General features: G+C 34.8%; 1 protein-coding gene across 1 annotated transcript; it reads left to right on the top strand.

Moving 5' to 3' along the window:
* The first annotated feature begins 570 nt into the window (after nt 1-570).
* Nucleotides 571-23,531, top strand: LOC145567125 (myosin-9-like). The gene is made up of 38 exons (XM_081626364.1): nt 571-999; nt 1,178-1,306; nt 2,017-2,160; nt 2,288-2,433; nt 2,567-2,723; nt 4,352-4,410; nt 4,717-4,876; nt 4,975-5,124; nt 5,219-5,355; nt 5,442-5,588; nt 5,712-5,813; nt 5,888-5,945; nt 6,044-6,145; nt 6,797-6,834; nt 6,969-7,095; nt 7,211-7,381; nt 7,465-7,596; nt 7,681-7,790; nt 7,879-7,939; nt 8,862-9,039; nt 9,158-9,363; nt 9,447-9,566; nt 10,554-10,652; nt 10,813-11,034; nt 11,276-11,415; nt 17,676-17,790; nt 17,879-17,902; nt 18,001-18,258; nt 18,352-18,504; nt 18,585-18,794; nt 18,917-19,039; nt 20,121-20,191; nt 20,278-20,377; nt 20,460-20,516; nt 20,781-20,837; nt 20,932-21,012; nt 22,665-22,747; nt 22,840-23,531. Exons 1-38 carry the CDS (start codon nt 997-999, stop codon nt 22,955-22,957), a joined length of 4,548 nt encoding a protein of 1,515 aa, XP_081482490.1. The 5' UTR covers nt 571-996; the 3' UTR covers nt 22,958-23,531.
* The last annotated feature ends 1,540 nt before the right edge of the window (nt 23,532-25,071 follow it).

Genomic DNA, 25,071 nt, shown 5'->3' with positions numbered 1-25,071 from the left:
TCGGATGCTTCGGATATCCATTATCCAATATTAAGTAAAATTGTTATAATTACTTTCTAAATTTCACTAATTTTACCGTTTTTTTATCGCTAAGTTGTACAAAATATTTTAACAAAAATAGTAGTCCTTTTGCAATTAATATTATCATCAAATATATTAAGAATATTACAATAAGTTAATAATACATGGTTAGTTTTATATGAACAATTTAAAAATTATATTATTTTAGGCTTTATATTTCGGATATCTTTCGGATATCGGATATCCGAAATTCTGAAAATTAATATCCAAATCCGCATCCGATATCCGCTTTTTCGGATCGGATATCCGATCCGAAATGAAAACTCGGATCGGATATCCAAAAATTCGGATCGGATTATCGGATTTTCGGATTCTCGGATAGTTTTGTACAGGCCTATTAATGAGTATGGTGAATTGAGTGATAATTACGGACATTTGATGAAAAGACCGTTTTTAAAAAAATTATACGGAGTACTTTGTATACTCAGTATTTAATTTGGTAGTTTAGTACTCGTAATGGTTGTTGGTGGTTCCAAAACGTATAAATTTGAGAGAAGAGAGAGAGAGAGAGAGAAAGAGAAAGAAGAAGCAGAGGAAGAAGAAGAATGGCAGCCACGAAGTTCCAACAAATGGGCAAAACTTTTAGGCCATTTCTTCAATCTTTCCGATTTTTCAGTTTTTTTATTCATTTTTTTTACCATTCAATTTTACTCCTTCTTTCCCCTAAAATTTCTTCACACTTTACTCTTTTTTCTTCTGATTCATCACAATTTCTTCCTATTTCCCCAATTCAATTCCATTATTTTTCCGTCGATTGATTTCCTAGGGTTCAGCTTTCAATTTTTTTCATCAATGAAAAATGAGAAATTGGTTTTTGGTGATTTTTAAATTATGTGTCTGAAATGGGAATAATTAGGGATTTGTGAGAGACATTTTAGAATTAATCAGCGGAATTCAGAAAAAAAGTTATTAAAAATGGTAATTTATTTCAATTTATACATTTTGTATTGTTAATTTTGTTTATGTTGCTGAATTGTTGGATGATATTGGTTATTAACTAGCTTAGAATTGTGATGAATTGATCTGTTAATTAATTATTAAGTATTAATCATATTGAATATGATTGTTGATTGTTGCCATTGATGGTTGGTTGCAGGGTTCTAAGGTGAATATTATTGTGGGGTCTCATGTATGGGTGGAAGACCCAGATATTTGCTGGGTTGATGGAGAAGTTATAAAAATCAATGGCGAAGAACTTGAAATCAAAACTTCAAATGGGAAGCAGGTAAAAATATAATTTTATTAGAAAATTGGATCATTGTTGTAAATACTCATATGTTTCTTAGGAAATGCTAATATAATCTATAGTTTTTATGAAGTTGATTGACAGTTTAGGTAAAAAATTGTCAGGAATTTGTTACCATATCTTAAGTTTTAGCTTGTAAATCAGGTTTTACAATGTGCATTGCATGCTATGTTATGTATCAACCTTGTTGATTTACTCTGTACTTCCAACTATATCTGGGTTTATATAAGGCATAGCTTGTTTCCAACGTAAGTGATGATTTGGCAATTGGACTAAATATCGTGCTATGACCCTAACCAATTGAACAACACTGATACTACAAGGCTACAAGCATGTTAGCAATATTGATTTCATTGACACTATAAAGACACTGCAATCCCTAGGCATACAACAATATTAAGAGTTGTTTTCTAACCTAGATTATGAAGCTCACGATTGTAAAGTCAAGGAACGTTATACTGTAGTATACTAGTATTAGTTGCTGCTTAGTTATAGGCCGAAAGGTGTAAATAATGTGAGTCAAGCAGGGTAAGATAGTAAAAGGGATTTGCCAAAAATGAAATGGAGTAAAAGTGAGTTGAACTTTAAACCACCCCAAAAATAGGAAGCGAGTCAAACTTTCAAGAACGGAAATTTTGGTGTTTATATATTAGAATTCATTATAACTGTTGTTGTAATATGCCTAGCAGGTTTTGGCAAATCAATCGAAAGTTTATCCAAAGGACGTGGAAGCTCCAGATGGTGGAGTTGATGACATGACAAAGCTTTCTTATTTGCATGAGCCTGGAGTGCTGCAGAATTTAGGAACTCGATATGCTCTAAATGAAATCTATGTAAGGATTTTTTTGAATCAATGTCTAACATATGCTTTTGTCCATCCTTGAGATAAGATCATTAATTGCTGCAGCTATGGGCCGGCTCTGTTATAATATCGTATGATACTCTTTGACATCATGGCAGACTTACACTGGAAATATTCTCATCGCGGTAAATCCATTCCAAAGACTGCCCCATATATATGACACCCAAATGATGAACCACTACAAAGGGGCAGCACTTGGAGAGCTCAGTCCTCATGTATTTGCACTTGGTGATGTTGCTTTTAGGTGATTTTGTTATCTTATTGTTCTTTTAGGCTATATCTTATTACTTTTATTTTATTTTTATATTCAATTTTTCTTGTATATTTAATTTTTGCTTAACATCTTATTGAATTTTACTCACACTTTGTTTCTACAGGGCAATGATGAATGAGGGTAAAAGTAATTCCATTCTGGTTAGTGGCGAAAGTGGGGCAGGCAAGACAGAGACTACTAAAATGCTTATGCGATACCTTGCCTATTTGGGTGGTCGTGCTGCTACAGAGGGGCGGACTGTTGAGCAACAAGTTTTGGAGGTAAGAGTTAACTGTAGATAATTGATCTGTCTTCATGGCATTGGTGTGTAATCAAACCTCACAGTTAATTTCATAGGAAAAGAGTTTTATGAGGTTAGCAGAAGAGCGCACTTTACTAAAACGCTAAAAGAATGCTAATTGGGTAAAGAATTATAGGAAACAAAGAAGGCTAACCTCAACCTGGGCTGATGTTCAAGCCAATACTTAGGAAAATTGTTGCCACAATAACAAGAGCAGCACATGCGCGTGCACACACACACACACTTTCTTATGCTAACTGCTCTGTGGAACTATGTAAAAAGATGTAATTCCTTTTTTCTACTGCCTAAAAGGATGTATTGGTTAAGGAAGTGAACTATACTCCTTGGCATGTTAATTTCTTTGCACATTAATGGTAGCTGTGATGAGAATACAATGTTTTTAAGTGGATCGAAAGAGAGAAAAGGCAATGCCATAAAAAAAGATTGATATAATATTGATGTGATGGAGAGAGAAAAGGAAAAGTTAATAACAATAGAAGTGTGAAATCTGTATTTGGGACATCTAAAGAGAATGGATTGTAAACTTTTATACTTGGTAGTAATAAAGGGGCAACTAATTGGAAAACAGACTTGTGCGAATGTCCCTTCACGAACCTTACTTTAAGGTTGGGGATAGAGATTAAGAATAGCTGTGAAATGTAGAATAAGTATGTGTTTGGGAATCAAGCTTTAACAAGGAAATATTGGTAAAGTTGGAAATTACATGGAGAAGTAAATTGATATCTGTAATACTCTTAGCTATATTTGTCCTTATTTGTTTTCATAATTAATGTTAATTGTGGAAAACTTGCCAGATCAAAAATCTGAGTTGGCATACCCTATGTACTATTAGTGTCCATAATGACTAACCAAACAAGTGAAAACCGAAGTTTCCGTAGATCAAAATCTGAGTAGGTATACCTTTTGTTTTCATATTTTATTTTTAATTTTTTTCATAGAGTGAAATCATGATAGTGGACATTTATAGTTAGATACTTAGATGTCCCAAAATGGACACTACGCCAAATTCTTTCTTTTCATTCTAGTTTGATTACAACCTGCATTGTCTTCACTCTTGCACCTCTCAGCTTTCACTTCTTAGTTAGAGTAGCATCTGGACATGTGTGAAAGTGTGAGAAATCCTGATTGAAAACAACCTTGCTTTGCTGTTGACTGGTGAGACATCTTTTGATAATTATCGTGAAGGAAGATGCAAGGGATATGCATAAGGTGCAGGGAATGGAAATGCATTTTAGACATAGTAGAGAAAAATAAAAAGGATGGAAGGAACCAGAGTAGCTTAGAAGAGTGCAAATGGAGGAGAGAAAAATTATGGGTGACAGGCATGTGAAATTTAGCTTCATACACTGGGTTTCATCATGATATATTCATGAAATTTACTGGTGATTTTCAAATGCATAGTATATAACTATGGTACGGTGTTTAAAAATAGTTTGGCTGTATATGTCTATCACCCTGCCTTTTGTAGTTCCCGCACTGCAGTTGTTCCATAAGGATTGGTATGTGAATTTTTTCCCCAAAGGTCCCTTAGCTGTTATTCTTCATATTCTAATATGAACTTACCTATGGCATTTGTTATGAATGTAGTCGAATCCAGTTCTTGAAGCTTTTGGCAACGCAAAAACAGTTCGCAATAACAATTCAAGGTTTGTTTTTTTTTTTTTTAAAATTTTTTTTTTTTTATTGCAGTCACTTCTTTCTATCTGCAGACACTGTTCATTCCATTGTGTAGTAATTGTCTGTTGGGTTAAAAGCAATTTAAAGATTTGAAATAATCATTTGTCAGAAGCACTACAGGTATCCTTTTGTAGTGTTTTTGCCTGTTTCCTTTTTTTTTTTTTTGGTCTCAATTGTCAAGTCATTCCATGTTTGTATTTTAAGTGCACAAATTCCAGGTTTTTCAATGTTAAAGTCATGTATGATATTAATTATTTCCTAATGTGCTTCTGCAGTCGTTTTGGTAAATTCGTTGAGATTCAATTTGACAAGTGTGGAAGAATATCAGGAGCAGCCATCAGGACATATCTCCTTGAAAGATCTCGTGTTTGCCAAATATCAGATCCTGAGCGTAACTATCACTGCTTTTATCTTCTATGTGCAGCACCGAAAGAGGTCTGTATTAAAAAATCTGGTGCAGCTTGAGCTTTGTACTTTTTGAAGTTTCAGATGGTAACATTCTAGTAAATGAATTATTTGAAAATATATAACAGGAAGTGGAGAAGTACAAGCTGGGAGATCCTAAATCATTTCACTATCTGAATCAATCAAATTGCTATGAGTTAGTTGGTATAAATGATGCTCAAGACTATCTTGCTACAAGGAGAGCAATGGGCATAGTTGGAATAAGTAAGGAAGAACAGGTATATTATGATTTTTATGCCTTTGATGCTTCATTGAATATGCCAATATACATGGAAATAATCTCTCTTTTCCCATTCATTTTTCTATATGAAGGATGCAATTTTTAGAGTGGTTGCTGCTATTCTTCATCTTGGTAATATAGAGTTTTCCAAGGGTCAAGAAGTTGATTCATCGGTTCCTAAGGATGATAAGTCCAAGTTCCATCTTCAAACAACCGCTGAACTTCTCATGTATGATCAAGTTATTGCTAAATTCATGATGTATGCACTCATTTCACTTTTGGCTGCTGTGATATTTGATGTCTCTGTTAATTTAGGTGTGATCCTGTTGCTTTGGAAGATGCTCTTTGCAAACGTGTAATGATTACCCCTGAAGAAGTAATAAAGAGAAGCCTTGACCCAGGGGCCGCAACAGTGAGCAGAGATGGTTTAGCAAAAACAATATATTCCCGTTTGTTTGATTGGTAATGCCTTGATGTGATTATGCTCTCTATATTTATTGCCTATAGCTGGTGATTGATAGTGTTTTTTTTAAGCTGAACTGCTGAAGCATTTTTTTGGCTAACTTGCTCTTTTATTCCACAAAGGTTGGTGGATAAAATCAACAAATCAATTGGTCAAGATCCTAACTCCAAGTGTTTGATCGGTGTCCTAGATATTTATGGCTTTGAAAGCTTCAAGACTAATAGGTAAAAGGGGGGAATATTAAAGAGGTAAACTAGTTTCTTTCACCAATTCACTCCTCTGTGTTATGGCTATGCAGTTTTGAGCAGTTTTGCATCAATTACACAAACGAAAAGCTGCAACAACATTTCAATCAGGTAACAAGATTGCATATTATAATTGGGTTTTGTTTAGAATAGTATTTTCAGCGCTCTGAAATTCTACTTTGCATAACATATATTGTCATTGTTTTCAGCATGTTTTCAAGATGGAGCAAGAGGAGTACACAAAGGAAGCAATTGATTGGAGCTATATTGAATTTGTGGATAACCAGGATGTCTTGGATCTTCTTGAAAAGGTGATTGTTACATGTTACTAGTTGTGTCCCAATGATGTGGACCTTATAGCTCAATATTTGCTATGCTGTTGCAATTGTTGTCAAAAACGTTTCAGTGGATTATATTGAGTCAGCTGCTTGAATGGCTTTTTATTTTTTTAATCATCTCTTTCACAGTAATGAAGATGATACTTATATAGGTTTTATAAAAGAAGAATCATTGCATATGCCTTGTTGGGGATGCAAGCATAGTTCGTTTTATAAGGGTTTCAGTTATTAAGATATGATAACATGTTGACGTGTATGGCTGTATGAGACATAATAGCTTGTATAAGTATGTACAGTAATTAAGAAGGCTGTCTATACCATTGAATTACAATCTAATATCTTTGGGTATTCATCCCTCCAAAAAATACAAAGATAAAAATCACCTAGTGTCAGTTTAGAACCTGGGGCAGAAGATTTTTGTGCATTGCATATTAGCATCCTTCCTGTGAAGTTAGTATCTATTCTCCAGTAAGTCGTGTAGGTACCCTTGTAAGAAATTATTGACGCTCTTGCCTCTTTCTGCAAGTAGTAGATTCCGCTATATGTTTTTCTCTAGCTGTGTTTGGACCCTTGGAAGTTGGAAGTGAAATCTTCCTGAAAATTATCATTTATTTTTTTATGCAGAAACCTGGAGGTATTGTTGCACTGCTTGATGAGGCTTGGTAAGATATACTCTCTCCCTTCTGGTCACTTTTATTTTTGTCGTGTGGGTTGTCACTGATGTTTACAAGAGGAAGCTAGTATGTTATTGGTTTTTGAATTTTGTTTTCTTCTTCTTTGTGCTGAACTATTCCAGTATGTTCCCAAAGTCAACTCATGAAACCTTCTCGCAAAAGTTATATCAGACTTTTAAGACTAATAAGCGCTTCATCAAGCCAAAATTATCCCGTACTGATTTCACTATTGCTCATTATGCCGGAGAGGTGACTTGGATTTCCACAATCTTTTTCTCTAGCTGGTTAATTTCTGGCTTACTATATTTTTTTCTTTGTTTGATTATTGTTCTTCTGTATTCCCCCCCCCCCCCTTCCTTTTAAGGTTCAATATCAATCTGATCAATTTCTGGACAAGAACAAGGACTATGTCGTCCCAGAACATCAGGACTTGTTGAGTGCTTCCAAATGTTCTTTTGTGGCAGGCCTCTTCCCTGTAATTGCTGAGGAGACAACCAAATCCTCTAAGTTCTCATCTATTGCTTCTCGTTTTAAGGTATCTGATTGTAATTTTTCTTTGTTAATGAACTTATGATTTCTGTACATACTGAAACTTACCCATTTTGCATTTTGATCCAGCTTCAACTACAACAACTGATGGAAACACTGAATTCTACAGAACCACACTACATCAGATGTGTAAAGCCAAATAATCTTCTTAAGCCTGCTATATTTGAGAATATGAATGTCATGCAGCAACTGCGTTGTGGTGTGAGTACAATATCAGTCCAGCTACCATTTAATCAATCGTTTAATTTTTTTTAATTATCTTTCTGTACTGATTCTTCTGTTTAGGGTGTTCTAGAAGCAATAAGGATCAGCTGCGCTGGATATCCCACACGTCGGACATTTTTTGAATTCATTAATCGATTTAAACTTCTTGCTCCGGAAGTTGTGAAAGAAAAGTATGTGTCTGATATACCTGTAGTTTCTCATAATTCCTGTTGATTTAATGCAATCAATTGAAGTTTTGCGCACTTTGCTTTTGTCCAGTGATGCTGAAAAGGTTGTATGCTCAAAGATTTTGGAAAAGATGGGTTTAACTAACTACCAGGTTACTGAATGATTACCCTGTACCCTTCTTCAATATTTCGTCAATATTAGCTGCTTGTTACTTTGCTCTCACAATCAGTGTACAAAGTTCTGTAATAATTCTTTAAAGTCTATATGATTGTGCTCATCAGACTAAATTCTCTTGTGATCATATGGAAAAGATATCTGAAGTCCTGTTTTTTTTTTTTTTTTTTTTTTTTTTTTTTTTTTTTTAATTTTTATTTTTATTTTTGCCTAGTAGATGAAACATTTCGCTTAGTCCTGCTTGATAACTAATAAAACCTGCAAAACTAGTCATTGTCTACAAGCCAATGTGCATGTTTAACCAGACGTATCCAGTTCTTGTTTAAAACTTGTGCTCCTTCAATAATTTCGAAGCCGTGCCCTTTCCTGTTTATGTAATCAGATTGCCTGTATGGTTGTACTTTTATAATACACAGTTGTTTGAACGGCACAATACTGGATCCAAAAGCAGTTATCACATTGTGTTTCAGGCCTTTCATGACTTTACGTTGCCATATGTGTTTGGTGTCCAATGCTATTTTAATCATAGTTTATATTATTTTCCTGAAGGTTGTGAGGAATAGAAGCTTTGTATTCTTATATTAAATATTTTGCCATACTAAGGAAAAACTAAAGTTGCGGATCATGAAAGAATTTTGTAGTTTGTGATCAAGTTGACCAACTTCCCCCGCCCCTGTTCCCCCCTTACTCTTAGTCACTGTTTGCATACTTGTAAGGTTTAAAATTAGATATACTCTGTGTATATGGATGACAATACCAACTATTGTTTTCTTTAGTCCTGTAGTGATTTCATTTGAGTATTGCTTGAATTTTTTGATCCACCGCAGAATACTGACTATTTTTCTTGTAGGGGTTTTTATTCAGTCTTTTCACATATCTAACTATTTGATGGTTTGCAGATTGGGAAAACAAAAGTTTTTCTGAGAGCTGGTCAAATGGCTGAGCTGGATGCACGCAGAACAGAGAAACTTAGCAATGCTGCAAGGACTATTCAAAGGAAAATCAGAACTCATATATCCCGTCAACATTTTCTTGCTTTGCGCATGGCTGCCGTTGATATACAAACACTATGGAGGAGTAGGCCTCTTTAAAATCTGATAACATGATAGCTTCCAATTAGTCTAATTTTCGCCATAGTGAGACATTGTGTTTGTATCTCATCTTTCTCTTCTCCCTGTTGTTTTCATCCTTGCAGGAAGACTTGCTTGCAATCTTTTTGAAAATTTGAGAAGAGAGGCAGCCTCCATAAAACTTCAGAGGAACTTGCGTAGACACTTGTCCAGAAAATCTTATACACGAGTGCAGTTCTCGGCACTCACCTTACAAACAGGGTCAAGGATCTTGGCTGCTCGCAATGAATTCAGATTTAGAAAGCAAGCAAAAGCAGCAAAGATCATGCAGGTTGTTACATATCCATGTTTTAGTTGCTCAAAGTGTGTTGACAATTGTTTAAGTAATGGCTGTTTTTGACCAAATAATCACAGGCTTTTTGGCGATGCCACTTAGCATGTTCCTATTATAAGAAGCTACAATGGGCAGCAGTTCTTACACAATGCAGATATAGGGGGCGGCTAGCTCGAAAAGAATTGAGAAAGTTGAAAATGGTATGTGTATGCTTTGTTCTTAGATATTTACAGTAATTATGATAACATCTTTATGTTTAGGCTTTCTTCTTTTATGTCTGTTTCAAAATACCACATAAATTTCGAGATTTGAATTTCCGTAGGTAATGGCAAAGTATTTTGGAGGCTTATATATATTATGACTACATGTATATTAGGCTCCAATTAAAATCCGATTTTTACAAACATCTTAATCAAGACATGGCTAGTTTAAACTAGGTGATTTGAATTTGGGATGATATGATATTATAATTAAATTTGACGCTATTCATTAAAATCAGGATTAAATCTAGAATTTTCTTCGCAGTTAGATTCTAGCTAAATTGAGCTTTTGTAATAGTTACATCTTATAAGGAATGGGACTACATTCAGTATCACTATCTTTGTACAAATGCTTTTTCATAGCATAAAGTGTATATCATATTTATTTGGGTGTAAGTATAAAAATAGTCTCAAAATGTACTAAAGAGCCACAATGCACCAGATTAAATGCAATAGGTTAGCCTAAACAAACCTAGATTTGTCAGACTGTCTGGAATCATTACTCTTGGAACATTATTGTGTAGCACATCCAGCTGGTACAAAACTTGGGTATGGCCATCTCTTTGGGGTTGGGGTTAGAAACTAGTTCATACTCAATATTTACAAGGGAAATACACTACTTTTCTTTTACAAATTCAACCTCTGCCCCTCTTTGCTTCTTGATGTTCTCAAAGTCACAAGGGTCAAATTGATGCAATTTATGATGACTTTGATATGTTCAGCGTGCTTTGTTAAGTAGCAATGTGTAAGCACTTTAACTAGCTAGTAGAGAATATTGTATTCTTTATAGAGTAAAGCTGCGAGATGGTCAGATGGAGTTTCTTGGTTCTGTTTAATTTTTTCCGAACCCCATCAATTTTATACTTACATCAGGTATCAATATTCTGTTGATGTATTTGTCACCTTTGTTTCTTTCCTTTTTGTAAGGCTTCCAAAGAAACCGGGGCACTCAAAGAAGCAAAGGATAAACTTGAAAAGAAGGTAGAAGATCTCACGTGGCGTCTACAGTTTGAAAAACGATTATGGGTAATATTCATTATAGACTTTCTGGTATCCGTAATATGCTTTGAACTTGGCGTTCTAGGAACTGATTGATAACTTGACCGTAGATAATTTTTTAGTCAGTTCGTAAATCCATATATATACCTCTAATCTTCAAAAGAATCATTGATGTGGCTCTATACAGACGGACCTTGAGGAGTCTAAGGAGCAAGAAATTGCAAAGCTACAGCAATCTTTGCAAGACATGCAGAGAAGAAATGACGAGACAAATGAATTGCTTGTCAAGGAGCGTGAGGCTTCTCAGAAAGCCGTCATAGAGGCAGCATCTGTTGTCAAAGAAACTCATGTTACTGTAGAAGATACTGAAAAAATTGAAACTTTAAGTGCAGAAATAAACTATCTAAAGGTATATTTTGTCACCAGCTGGGTCTATTAATTTATCTTGTCAGTATTTCTTGGCATAGCTCATCAGCTTCGTATAAACATGCTGTCTACCTTTCAAATGACATACTCATATTTTCTAGGATCATGGGATTTATTAACAGATTTTCAGGGGGCATTTGCAGATGGTTTGCCCCTTTAGGCTGTTGCTTGCAATATTTTCTTTCTTTTCTTAGATTCTTAGAGGATTTCCTCAATTTATGCAGGTCTCACTAGAGTCAGAAGGACAAAGATCTGACGAGTGGGAAAGGATATATAAAGAAGCCCATGAATCAAGTGAAGAGAAAAGTAAGAAATTAGAAGAAACAGAAAGAAGAGTTCATCAACTTCAAGATTCTCTTAATAGGTAATTTTATGTTTTGCTTTGTAAATTTAGGCTATTTTGAGATCTTTAGGTTTTCTTCATTTAAATAGCAAAGCCCCATTCCAAATGATCGTTGATCTTAACTAATTTGATTAGTTTAGCTGTATACTATAAGCTAGACTTGGAAAGTTGGGAAGTTTATGATAGTAATATTCACTCGATTTACCAACTTAATTGTTAACAAGTAAGATAGAGATTGAATTAAAAATACATCCTTGCAAACAGTGTATAAAGCTAGCTTGATTTTTTTTTTTTTTCTTTTTCTTTCTCTTCCAGCTGATAAATTTTAACCACATATCAATATAATATCTTTCTGTAGCTTTTTAGGTTGGTCTACTTTTGAAAAGGCATATGAGATAGTAACCTCTACCCATCAACCTTTTCCTACCTTCATCTTCCACCCTCACACTCAACTTCACAGCCACCCCTGTTTGGTTAACCATGGTTAACCATCACTGCACTCACCTGCTCTTCTCTCCCATGGAGGAGAGAGTAAATGTGGCGGTGGTGGCTCTAGGGGAGGAGAGAGAAAGAGGTGGTGGTTGTGATATATGACAAAGATAGGGTTAGGGAGGAGAGACATGTGAATCTGTTAGAGAGAAGGAAAGAAGAGTAAGGGTAGAGTTAACATTAACCACTTAAAACTTTCCCAATATAGTATTTTGTCAATTGAAAAGAAACTTCTTTAGAAGGAATACATGTCATCTTTTTTTAAAAGGAGGAAGTATATGGTAACCTTCTATAAGTTTATTCAATTTTAACATCTACTATCTCACTTTATAAACTCTATCTGTCGTCATATTAGTAAATGTACTCTAATGGGTGGCTCCCCTCCTTGGTTTCCATTTATACAAAGTGTCAGTAAGAAAAATGGATGTAGTAGTTGACAAAGGCCTCAAGAAGTGGTTTGAAGTTCTTAAGGTTTGCAAAGAGGCCCTTTGTTTCCTTTTCCTATCATTTTGGTGGTGGATGTCTTGATTTGAATGATCTTTGGAATTTTAGCATGATTGTATATATTGTACTAAATTAGAAGGTGATGATATTTTTCTCTCCAATGTGCTTATGGTGTTTTCTTGTTTCTCCTAGATGGCTTGTATAGTTTTACTAATGTAGCAATATGCTTACTTTCTGCAAATCTTTGACTATACTTTGGATTAGTAAACTCTTCTAGTTTTACTCTATGGTTGAGTGTTAGAGTTTTATGAAAGAAGTAAATTATGGGACATGGTATGGTGGTTGAGGGAGTCTTTTGTAGGTTAGATGGATGGAAGAGGCCTTACTTTGCATTAGGCATGCAATATGCTCTCATTTTGACTTTTTTTCCCTAGGAAGGGTAAGTGAGGAGAGAAGATGAGAAGGGTTCATAGCACATCTTTTCGTACACACAACACCCTTTGTTATTAAAAATGTCTAACGTTCCAAGTTTGGCCGTACTATATTTCACCCCCTCTCCCTGTTTAAGCACTACTACATTTTCTTGGGAGGCCTTCAATCTATGGTTGTACTAGTCTGTCTATCAGTAATTGGCCACAATGAGTGATTCAGCCAGTGGTTTTGCCATGAGTCCTTGACTAGATATTTGTGAAAATTGGAGAAATTTTCTGGTTCAGGTAAATATGTCATGGAAAGTTTTGTGTGATGGAGGAAGTATTTCTTTGGCTTAAATAACTTAAGCTATTAATATAATCTTGGGTGATGGATATCTTGTGTTGATGTGTTCTAGGTTGATAGTTTATTCAGGGCTTTTTTAGAGCTCTGTACTCTCTTTGTAGGTGATTAGGATGGTATATAGAAAGAATGTTATTGTGTGGGAAGTGATAATTGGGATTATAAACATATGCCATGGAACTTGACTCCTTTTATATTTATAAATGACTGCATATAAGAAGTCATCAACAGCTTCTCTGAGTAGGTCTAAGATTTTAGAAGCCTATGTGGAAGCAGAAGTTGCTGATTTGAAGCAATGACTACTTTAGCAGCTCGCTTAAGTAGCATAAAGCTCATGAGTATGGGCCTAAGGTTTTCTTTTATGCTTATGGAGCTAGAAATGATAAGATTTTTGTCATGTATTTGTTTAAAAGGAATTGTTGGTTCTGGCAATCAGGCAAAACTCCACAAAGCCACAAAGGTAAGGAGAGTATTGTTGAATGGTCATTTGTGCACTGTCTGTTAGGTCTGGTTTTTGTGGCAATTTATTTGTCCTTGGTAGAATACTGTTGGATTTAGGTGTTTTATTCAAGGACATGTCTGGTTAGAAAGGATGAACAAAAGCTATATGTCAAAATGTGGAAATAATTTGCTATAGAGGTGGAAGCATGTCAGTACATGATCTGTTAGGGAAAAGTGTATTTACAATTCTTGGCAACTTTGAACTTTTCCGTGATTTTTTGACAAAACCTATAAACAGTATTTGAGTTCCTGGATGTCAAGTGAATTGATTGCCCCCATGTTATATAGGTGAAGTCCATTTTTAATGTCTTTCTGAGCACCTTTATTTCCTTCCTGATGTACATCTATTCTTTCATGACTTCCCCTTTTTGTTGGGCATGTATTTTATTGTCATGGAAGTTATCTTTGCACAGCTTGATTTTTATTTTGTTTAATCGGATTTTAAAACTGTTTTCATATGTCCCACTAGGGCCTAAGTGAGATTTTATTGTCATATTTTTTGGTCGAATTGAACTTGAGATAAATTTGGACCAGATTATGATTTTTTTAATCGAGTTACCCTGACAGTTTCCCTCTCATACTGTCAAAGAAATTCCTAATTCCTAATTAATGTTTTGGGAATTGTGAGAAGGAAAACATTCCTTTTATATAGTACAAACTATCTTTGCTTAGGTTAAGAAGATGATTGCAGGTGACTGAAAGAACTTCATACTTGTCTTTTGACTAACAATAGATGTGACTTAGCATGTCTCAGGATGATGTTCTCCATGTCCAGCCAATTCTCGGAGCTGAAAATGCTTTTGCAAGCCTCATCAAACTTGTGTTGTTCTTCAGAGCATACAGTGAGAGATTCTCGTCGTGGTGTCTTTTCCTCTTCTTCTGACGATTCATCCTCTGCTTCTGACTTAACTCCTCAAGCCCCTGCTTCAAGTCCAGGAAACTTGTCCTTCCTGAATCCTGATGTTTTCCAGCTGGTAGTTCAAGATCTTTCCCATGCTGGACCTACAGGTTAGCTCAGCTTTTCTAGTGTGATCATTTCTGCTCTTTGCCAGAAATAGTAGAGCGTTAAGATCAGAATGCATCTCAAGTCAATACTAGGGAATGAAGTCTACTGATTCTCCATTCATTTACACATGGAGTCTTTTCCATATCAATTCTAAAAAAATCATCTGATGTATTGATTAGAGTTTTATTTTTCCTTAAACTTTCTTACGTATAGGATATATCCATCAGTAACAATATTTGTCTTTTTTTTTTTCTCTCTTGATGCATGCATTGTGCAGGAGCTGACAACTGGGAAAGTGATCAGGAGGGGGCCTTCAATGACTTTTTCTGATGGAAGTTGCTCTTTCTAGCTTTTTGATTACTTATATTTAAAACCTTGGATTGAGAAACATGGTCTTTTAGTAGAACCTATGTCTTCATATATACTGACCAAATCTTCATCAGCTAGACCAAGAGTACAGATCCCATAGAAGTTAAATGAATTTCAGATTTTCTGTTATCTAACCATTAGAACCTTTCACTGTCATTTGCTCACATCGAAATCATTGAATTTTATAACCTCGTCACTGAGACACAATATACCAAGCAATTTCATAATGTATACCATGTTTAAAATATGTTTTATAGTAGAACCTTCTATAAGGTTCAGCTAAGTGAGGAAGAAGTTTAGGAGGTAGCCTCTGTCTTAGGTTAAAAGATACATTGATAAATAATTCCCTGTACCACCCATATACATCTTTGTTTATGAAAAATTAGTTTGATGCCTTTCTTGTGCTAATCATTGCCTTCTTTCATACATTTCCCCTATATTTAACAGCACATCAGAATAATTCTCATTGCTCTTTAGGTTTTTTTTCCATTTTTCGTCTATTCATATTACTCTTCGCATCTCTCATTTTTCAAGTTATGCTAGCAGTAGCTGTAGTCGTTAAAGACGGACATTTGATGGCCTTCATTGTTGGTAAAATATATAGTCTTTCATTTGCTCCATTTTTCATCTGGAAGCTGTACACTCCTTTGGAATTATTATCAAATTGAGCTCCAGCCTATATTGTAGCTCTAGCTTTTTCTGTCTTCTTGTACAAGCTCTTCTATATTACACAGAAAGATGATATATTCCCCTCCTACACCAGTACCAGTTGAAGGCCACACAAAGCTGCATCGTCTGATTCAACCTCATCAAATTTCTATATCTGTTTGATCTCCCACCTTTGGTAAGTCTTGTCTTGTTCTGTCCTCTTCTTGCTTGTAGCCTTCGATGTTTGTTTAGCACTCATCAGTCAATCAGTCATCATTCCTTCCTTCTCCTAGATCTGTATTGGTGCCCCCTATTGATCTGAATAGGTGTCCAATTCCTATTGCAGAAATCAGTGGTGGTAACAATTAGGTAAATGCTCATTGTTGATGGAGCAAATGGGATTAGAGTTGGTGAAAATCGTGAAATGGTTGTCAGAGTACCAAGTGATGTGGGGATCTCAGAGCTTGTTATTTGCTGTAGACCTGTAGTAACACTCTTAGATTGATTTACATGATGGAATGGATAAGGGTTCCAACATTATTTCTGATGGAAAATTTGAAGAAACTTATCTGTTCTCCACTACTGCTTTTGCTTAACTGACCTGTGAAAGCATAAATATGCTTTATACCTGTTATTATATTATCACTGAAATATAAGGTCATTGCATGATGTTGCAGCATGTGAACTTTTATGTTTACTGCAGCGACCATGACTACAAGATGGGGAATTTTTCAGTGGGAAAAGCTTTCATTCCATATAGAGGTGAAGTGCATAAATTTCTGGCCCGGTTAAAGATGTCTGTAGCATTAGTAAAAACATCCTTGGCAGTAGGAGACACTAATCTTGGAAGAGAGTTCATGGTTTACAAAATTATATGATAAATGGTTTAAAATGACAAACATAATCCTGAGTAATATTCAAGACACTCCCTTTTTGACAAATTTTGCTCCAGGGTTGGTAGACATACCTTCTTTTCAAACTAACAAAACACTTTGTCCCTAAGACTAGTAGAATTGAGGAGACGTAGGCTGCTACTTACATCCTAAGATAGCTTAATGAACTTAAGATTCTATGAAGAGCAATTTCCAGAAAATCTATGGGCAAGATCTTGCGTTATACAACTTAATCTGGAACATGGAATGTAAAAGGTTTGTCTTGTCTATACTCTTAAAACTGCTATGGTTATTCACATATTAGTTCACACTTTTGACCGTTCTTTGTCTCCTGAATATGCAATTTTTGAGTGGAGAAAACTTGAGATGTATAATTTTGCCTATAAATATCATATTTATCCTTTCATAGCAAAATGTGGAAGGAAATTTCTGTTATACTAAGTTTTTTTGCCTCACTTTTGCTTGTGGTGATCGACTGGACTAATCCAACTCACAAAGGTTCTTTTAAATTTATAGCTTGATTGCGAAATATAGTCAGGCACTCAGGCTCATACCATTATCTGTCTTTTCCTACTTTGTTTATGTTTCCTTTCATTAATTTCCACAGGTAGTGGTGGATAGTTTGGATATATGAGTTCTTTTTGTTCTTTCCTGATAGTTTTTGTTAAAAAAAAAAACCCATAGGAAATTATCCTCTTTCTTGTTTGATCTCTTTAATTTTTGAGAAATAATCTCTTTTGGTTGGCAAGTAATTGTGAGTTTGTGACCATATTTCAGTGCAAGAAGTTAATGCAAACTCTGATAAGGACCTTTTTTTTTCCTAATTACTTTTACATAGTTTAGGTTTTTCCCCTGTGAGAGCAAAGAAGGGTTTTCTAAACTTTCCTTGGACCATATTATTTTTAGTTATTGTGACCATAGGGATTTTTTTTCTTTGCTTGCTTGAATTCAATGGAATTTGTCATTGTAATATCATTTATCATCTGCTAATGATTCTAGATATTATCCCTTTTCTCTGCTTGTTCATGTATCCTTATTTTATTCTAATTGGATAAATCTACCCGCATAAATTTAAGAAAATTTGGAAGAATCATACAAAAGAATCTGAATGTTCTGCTGGGTTAACATTCATGATGCTCAAACTATTCTGTTGTTAGGCTTGAGGACAGACTTACCAACTTAGAATCTGAGAACAAAGTTCTTCGCCAACAAGCTATAACCATGGCACAGAATAATAAGCTTTTGGCAGCACGCTCTAGATCATTAATGCAGGTAATGTGATTCACTGCTGTATCCGCAACAGATTTTAGAATCTTCTAGTTGCAGTATCTTACCTAAATAATTCTATGATTGCTTGCAGAGAACTGAAAGTACAAGAAATGTGGTATTAAACTTTACCCTTCTTAAATTTGCATTTTGATCAATTCTTACTACTAAAGCTGTTCACCTAACTTTGTGGGTCAAATTGCAATCATGTGTTAGGAACTACGTAATAGTACATCCATGGTCGTAAGGGATCCTGCTGAGGTTGAGGGTAGAGCACAGAAAGCACTCAATGATAAACAGCAGGAGAACCAAGATTTGCTCATCCGTTGTATAGCTCAGCAACTTGGCTTTGCTGAAGATCGACCAATTGCAGCATGTATCATATACAAATGCCTACGGCACTGGAGATCATTTGAAGTGGAGAGAACAAGCATTTTTGACAGAATCATTCAAACAATAGGCCACGCGATAGAGGTTAGAGTCTATAACAGTGAACGTGTCTTGTAAGTTGCAAAATCCACTTCTTGTATGAGGCTTTTATGAACTTACTAGTGCCTTATATTTCAGGCTCAGGATAATAATGACCTCTTAGCGTACTGGCTGTCTAATACGTCATACCTATTGTTATTGTTACAACGCACACTAAAAGCAGGTGGTGCTGCTGGAATGCCCCCGCAGCGGAGGCGTCCTTCAGCTGGCCTTTTTAGAAACTTGACCCTGGTAAAGTAGCTTTTGGCTGATTATTTGTTCACTCTTAAGTATTTGTAACTTATGCTGAGATTTTGTTTACATCGTTCAAGACTTTCCGTGGAATCCCTCGGGGTGTCGATCTTTCTTCGCTTGAAGGTGAAACAAATGGTGGAACTGATGGCTCTTTGAATCAGATCGAAGCCAAATATCCTGCATTGCTTTTTAAACAACAGTTAACAGCATATGTGGAGAAGATATATGGAATGATCCGTGATAACCTGAAAAAGGAGATATCTCCTCAGTTGAGCTCATGTATCCAGGTAATTATTCTGTACAGCATTACGTCATCAAAGCCTTTTTATATTAGCAGATATCAACAACTGAGGTCCTGTGTCAAGTTATATCACCATTTATTCATTTAAGTTTCCTTATGAATTGGCAGGCGCCAAGAAAAGTGACTTCAATCACTCTCGGTAGTCCATCAGCTCACCAGTCACTGCTTGTTCACTGGAAAGGGATTGTACAGAGTTTAAGCAATTACCTCAGTGTGATGAAAGCTTATCATGTCAGTTCCTCTTTGCATGATTATTCTATTATACCTTATTAGTGTTTTGTTTTCAACATCAAACTGATCGATTTTAATTTCATTGCTCTGTAACATCTGTCAACACTTAAACATCTTGTACAGATCAGAAAACATGAACTACAGAATTGGGGAAGAAGAGAAATCGGGGGGTAATGGATAATCGATTGTTAGTTGATCTAGTTAAATTATTAGATATTGTTAAAAATCCCAGGCCTTCAAGCGACTGGACGCTGGATACTCCAATTACAAGCTGAGCAAATTATATTAGCCTCAGTGTTTTCTGCTTATTTTTTTCCTCCCCTAATCTCCTCTATATATACTCCCTCTGTCTTATTTTACTTTCTCCGTTTTGACCAAAAAGCTGTTACTAAACTTGGTTAAATGGGCAAGTAAAATGAGATGTAAGGTATAAGGAGTATCATTATCTGACTTCCTTGCCCTCTCTCAACTCTAATCAATTCTCTGCCTTCTTCCACAAGCTAATTATAACAGCCTTATATTACCAAGTGTAATACGAAAAATCCCCTTCCCAGTAGACTAGTCTATTACACGTCTAAATTTTCACAGGCTAGTTACCACTGATGTGGGTTATTAATTGGATACAATATACTTGAGTTTTCACCCCTTTTTTTTCCTAGCAATATTTTATGGTCATACCTTTACCAGTTCATGACCTTTCTTATATGAGTGTTAAATTTTGCCTCTTGGTTAAGAGCTGAAGTGCTTCTGAACTTTAATATGTTAACATGAAAAATGATTGATAACGTCTTTTAGAGCCAAGGAGTAATGTTTATGTTATCTCTTGTGCATAAATATGTTTGATACTTTGATCTATAAAATACTCAGAGGCCAATAGTTATTTGTGCATAGTAAGGAAATTAATGTTTACTAAATTGTTGATTTCTAAAAGATCTTCCACTGCTATGCACTTTTTTTAATATTTTGCAAGTGGTGCTCTACACTACTCTCCTAATTATGAATTAATGTATAATATTTGTATAAAACTAGGATACGTCCATAGCATGTTGAGTGTTATTAATTCTGAGTTACCCCTTTTCAGGTTCCTTCATTCCTTATGCGCAAAGTATACACCCAAGTATTCTCTTTTATCAATGTACAGTTGTTCAACAGGTTTGATTCGTTGATACTTGTTAATGAATTTCCTCATTACTTGTGTAACTTAAGATGATTTCCTGATTATTCTGCCTGTTGACCAGCCTTTTGTTGAGACGCGAGTGCTGTTCTTTCAGCAATGCTGAATATGTGAAGGCAGGACTAGCAGAATTAGAAAATTGGTGCTTTGATGCTAATGAGGAGGTATCTTTTATAATATCTACTCTTTTGCTTTGCTATTATTGTATTCCTTTACAATTTTCTTAGCCAAAATTCAAACTGACAGTATGCAGGTTCTGCTTGGGATGAGCTGAAGCATATTAGACAAGCCATTGGTTTTCTGGTATTGTTTTTCTTTAAATCATGGTTTTTTTTTTTTTTTTTTTTTTTTGGAGAGACAATATTAATTCTCTTCATATTTACACTCTCTCAAAAATCTATCAATTAGTGATCTCCATTCTGAGTAGTTATTACTTTCGCATACTATATGGGATATATAAGTCAGCTTGATAAAGAAAAAAGGCTGGGGTGTGTGGAAAGAAGAGTAGATAGTAATTTTTAGGAGGAAAAGCGTTAATAAGTGGTCTAATTTGTTGTCTTTATTCAGGTCATTCATCAAAAGCCTCAGAAAACTCTAGATGAAGTTAGTCATGATCTTTGCCCAGTAAGTAATGCACTTTCATGCTTCAGTAAGAATACTATTACAATAATTTCCTCAATTTTCTTACTATGGACCAGTTCTAATTTTCTGTCTACAGGTGCTTAGCCTTCAGCAGCTTTACAGGATCAGTACTATGTACTGGGATGACAAATATAGCACACATAGCTTGTCTCCCGAAGTAAGTTTTATGCGGCCACCAACAATATTTTATTTGACAAAGTATCGTGTAATTGGGGTTAGAATTTTTTTTCTTTGTTTTGCTGCAACACCCCAGGTCTGAGGATTATTTTTACAGCAATTAGTTTCCCAGGGTTTTTTTTTTTTCTTTTTTTTAAAAAAAAAAAATATTCGAGACTTGGTGTAAAAAATTCACTGAACAATACGGGATGCATCCCGAGGTCGTATAATATTTTCGACCCATATATGACCATTATTCGGCTACATAAAGACCCCATGAAAGCTTATAGCCTATACAAGAGGCGTGCACGAAAACAGGTAAATTGGATGATTAAAGGAAAATTTGATGGTTCCACCTACCCAATTGGACTCCCAAAAGGTATTAGGGTTCATGGTAAACATCTCGGCAATTTTTATTTTCGGCCCAAAAAAAAGTCTAAATTTTCCAAAATCGAAGGCTATTATCCACGCTTTTTGAGCAATTTTGGAGGTTTTGAAACCCGGTGCCGAAAAGTCTTAAGATACTAGGTAATACATCCAGTGGCGGATCTACCTTTGGGCATGGTAGGTCACGTGACCTAGCAAAAAAGCAAAAAGTTTATAAATATTAAACATTCCAGGTAATAATTATATATGCTCAGTAGACTAGTGGTTGAGGCATATCTTTTCTAGGGAATGAACATGGGTTCGATTCCCATGAGCAGCATTTCCTTTTTTTTTTTTTTTGTGTGTGTGTTTTTTTATTATTTTTAAATTTATTAATTAACTTCATCCTCAAATCCCACCTTATTAGTATTTTTTCCTTCTTAGTTCTTATTAGGCAACTTGTTAAAATTTATTTTTTATTTATTACCTTCATCCCTCAAATCCTACCTTCTTAGTTCTTACTAGGTAACTTGTTAAAGCTCGTCATTCTAAATCTTTTTGGTAATTTCATTGGTTATTTGTCATTATCCGTCAGACCATCACAAATCCTCCTCCTCTCCCACGAGATAGTTAATATTTTTGGAGTGACTTTTTTTAAAAAAAAAAGCTTTAACAATATTTATGTATTAAATATTGATTTGTATGCGGTCGATGGGAGACAGTGACCCAGCACCCGTAAAATCCTGGATCCGCCACTGAATACATCCCAGGGTCATATAATGTCGTTTGGAACCAAGTATGATCATTATATGTTGTCATAAATGTCCGTGGATGGCTTGAGTTTATGAAATCGGTGGAAGTTGTAAACGGGTAAATTGACCATTTAAAGGTATATTGGATGGTTTTACCCACCCAAATAGACTCTCGAGGTGTATTAGGGTCCATGGTAAGCATCTCAGCAATTTCTAAGAACTTCATCATCATAATCCTTCTGATAAAATTTTATCTCCATTCCAAATTTTTTTTACTTGTCCTTTTGGTAGTAGACACCATATCTAGCCTCTCATGAAACTCTAACATTGAATCTGATAAAAATTATTCATTAGTCACTTGCTGTTATAGTTCTGGTTTTGTAGTCTTCTGCATAACTAACAAATCCTATATGTAACCTCAAAGTCGGCTTTATGGCAATATGACGAGAGCTTCTACCTTCTGGTAAATAGAGAACCAAGAAAATGGTTCTGATATTAGCTAGCTGATACAATGTGCACTATTTTTTTTCTGTAGGTTATATCGAATATGAGAGTGTTAATGACAGAAGATTCTAACAATGCTGTCAGTAGTTCTTTTCTACTGGATGACGACTCAAGGTAAGCTGAGAAACCCACCCAGGCCATGTCCTGTTTCTCATTTCCTGCAATTATTTCAATGTGACTGCTGACTTGTTATATTCTTTGTGCAGTATACCGTTTTCAGTGGATGACATGGCGAAATCTACAGAGGAGATTAGTATCTCAAAAATTGAAATTCCTCCTCTCATTCGGGATAATACCGGATTTAGCTTCTTGTCGGAAGCATAGGTAGTATTGGATCGAATTCTTGGTGCTCTGGATACCTGTGAATTCCTTTCTCTCCAGGCTAATGCTTGTGCAGGCCTTGTGAACTTGAGAGGTGACAGTTTTGGCCCAAGGAGTGTACATCCTGCTCTCTGCATATAAAGTTACAAACAGCCCTTGGTGAGGTGAAAATGCAGTAGTATTTTTACGTTCTTACTGGGGAGTGGACGAGTGATAACCTCCCCCAGCTGACTAATACGTCGAGTAGGGCTTATTTCAAGATTCGCCGGACAATTTTTATTTGAAGATAGTATCAAGAATTTAGGAGGTTTTGTAGGATTAGAAAGGATGTTCGGCGGATGGATTGCCCTCCCAGGCTAGGATAATTCATTCAGACATTTGCTCGGCTTCAACGCCAAATAAGTGGGAAATTAGCTTCCTCATCTGTTTATGAAGTATATATTTATATTATGCTAATTATGTACTCTCATTTCATGTAATTTTAAACATCTGTTTATGAAGTATATATTTATAAGGCAGTCTTGCCACACTATTCTTTGATAAATCCTTAGGAGATACCAAGTTTTGTATTGCTTTACCACCACAATTATGCTGATTATGTACTCATTTCGGATTTCACTACTCCGTATAAGACATTCAGATCAAAGTATAGCTATGACCATATTAATTTGACAACAGTGACATTTATATATTTACATATTAGTGATATGATGTTTTTTACTAGAATATGGATGATGTAAAATTGTAAATAATCTAAATGTTGCATGTATTAAGAAATAGAGAAAGTATATATCCACAACTTTTTCACCTTAATAATGAGTACAAGTATTTTTTTCATTTGTTCAATATAGATAAGTAGATTTTATACACAAAGAGCACAACTTATATTACGTAACTTTCACTTGTATTTTTATCTTCAAAAATAAAAAGTACTAGTATTTCATGAAATTGGGAGTTTAAAAATGTATACATACTAGTATAGTAGTATACTACACACAAAGAAGAATGCATGGTAACACTAATAATCATGGACTATTGATATCCTCAACCACTTTTTCACTGGTTGGCTTTTTTTGGTCCTTTGGCCTCTTTCTTTGGTTCTTTCTTTCATTTTGTGGTAAAATTTTACGTCATTTTTTCGTTACCAAGTCAAACAAGTCTTTCTAGGTTAGAATTAGCACACAACTTTATGCTGTTACGCTGTTGATAGGTGTATATCAGTATATGTACTATTTCTTCAATTTTAGGTAATTTCCCAATTTTATTATGATATTAAAATTTAATAAACGAGAATCAAAAGATATGCATGAATATTCATTTTTAAAAAATTATTATGTAACGCAGTAACGTAGATATTTGCTTTTATAAGTTGAACTAAACATAACTTAATTTGAATAAAATAAGGATATAAGTGATCAAAAAAATAATATAGTAGATGTGAGAATGTGACTATTTTGAGTATAGAGATTTACTAAATAAACTACAAACATAATAATTCTGGTTTTGTCAAAGTGCCAAATTAAACTTAGGGCATCATAATTTGTGAATGAATATATGTGATGATGTGATTTAATTAACTTAATTTTCGTTTAATTTGACCTCTTCAATAGATACAAGTATCATTGACTTGACTCCTGTCAAATAAAAAAAAAAAGTATCATTGACTTGTTTAATTGCTTATTAAAAAAGTCTACTCCCCTTAATTTTTTTTTTTAAAGAAACTACTCCCTCGTTAATTCGTTATAGAAATAACTTTCATCATAAAATTATGTACATTACTAATATGATGTGCTCTTACTGACTAGTGTTATACTGAGTATCATGCATTTCTACCATAATTGATTTATAAAAAATTGCTTTTCTACAACTAATAATAAACTTATAATCAATTTTATGAATTGGGAAACATTAAAAGAACCAAAAGAAATTAAGCACTGTTACCTCAACTAATAACTGCTTACTGTTACGATTAGTTAACTTAGCATGCACATATTTTAAATACTACATAATGCTAATAAATAATCAGTTGCACTAGCTATTGTATGTATGTCTTACCCGGCTTGCTCGGCTCGGCTCATTTACACTCCTACACAGCTACACGTATTAATTAAATCGAA

The sequence above is a fragment of the Chenopodium album genome, chromosome 11 (genome assembly GCF_948465745.1).
Source record: "Chenopodium album chromosome 11, dcCheAlbu1.1, whole genome shotgun sequence".
Classification (NCBI taxonomy): Eukaryota; Viridiplantae; Streptophyta; class Magnoliopsida; order Caryophyllales; family Amaranthaceae; genus Chenopodium; species Chenopodium album.
Note: the sequence above shows the minus strand (reverse complement) of the source record. Positions and strands in the feature narration are given on the sequence as shown.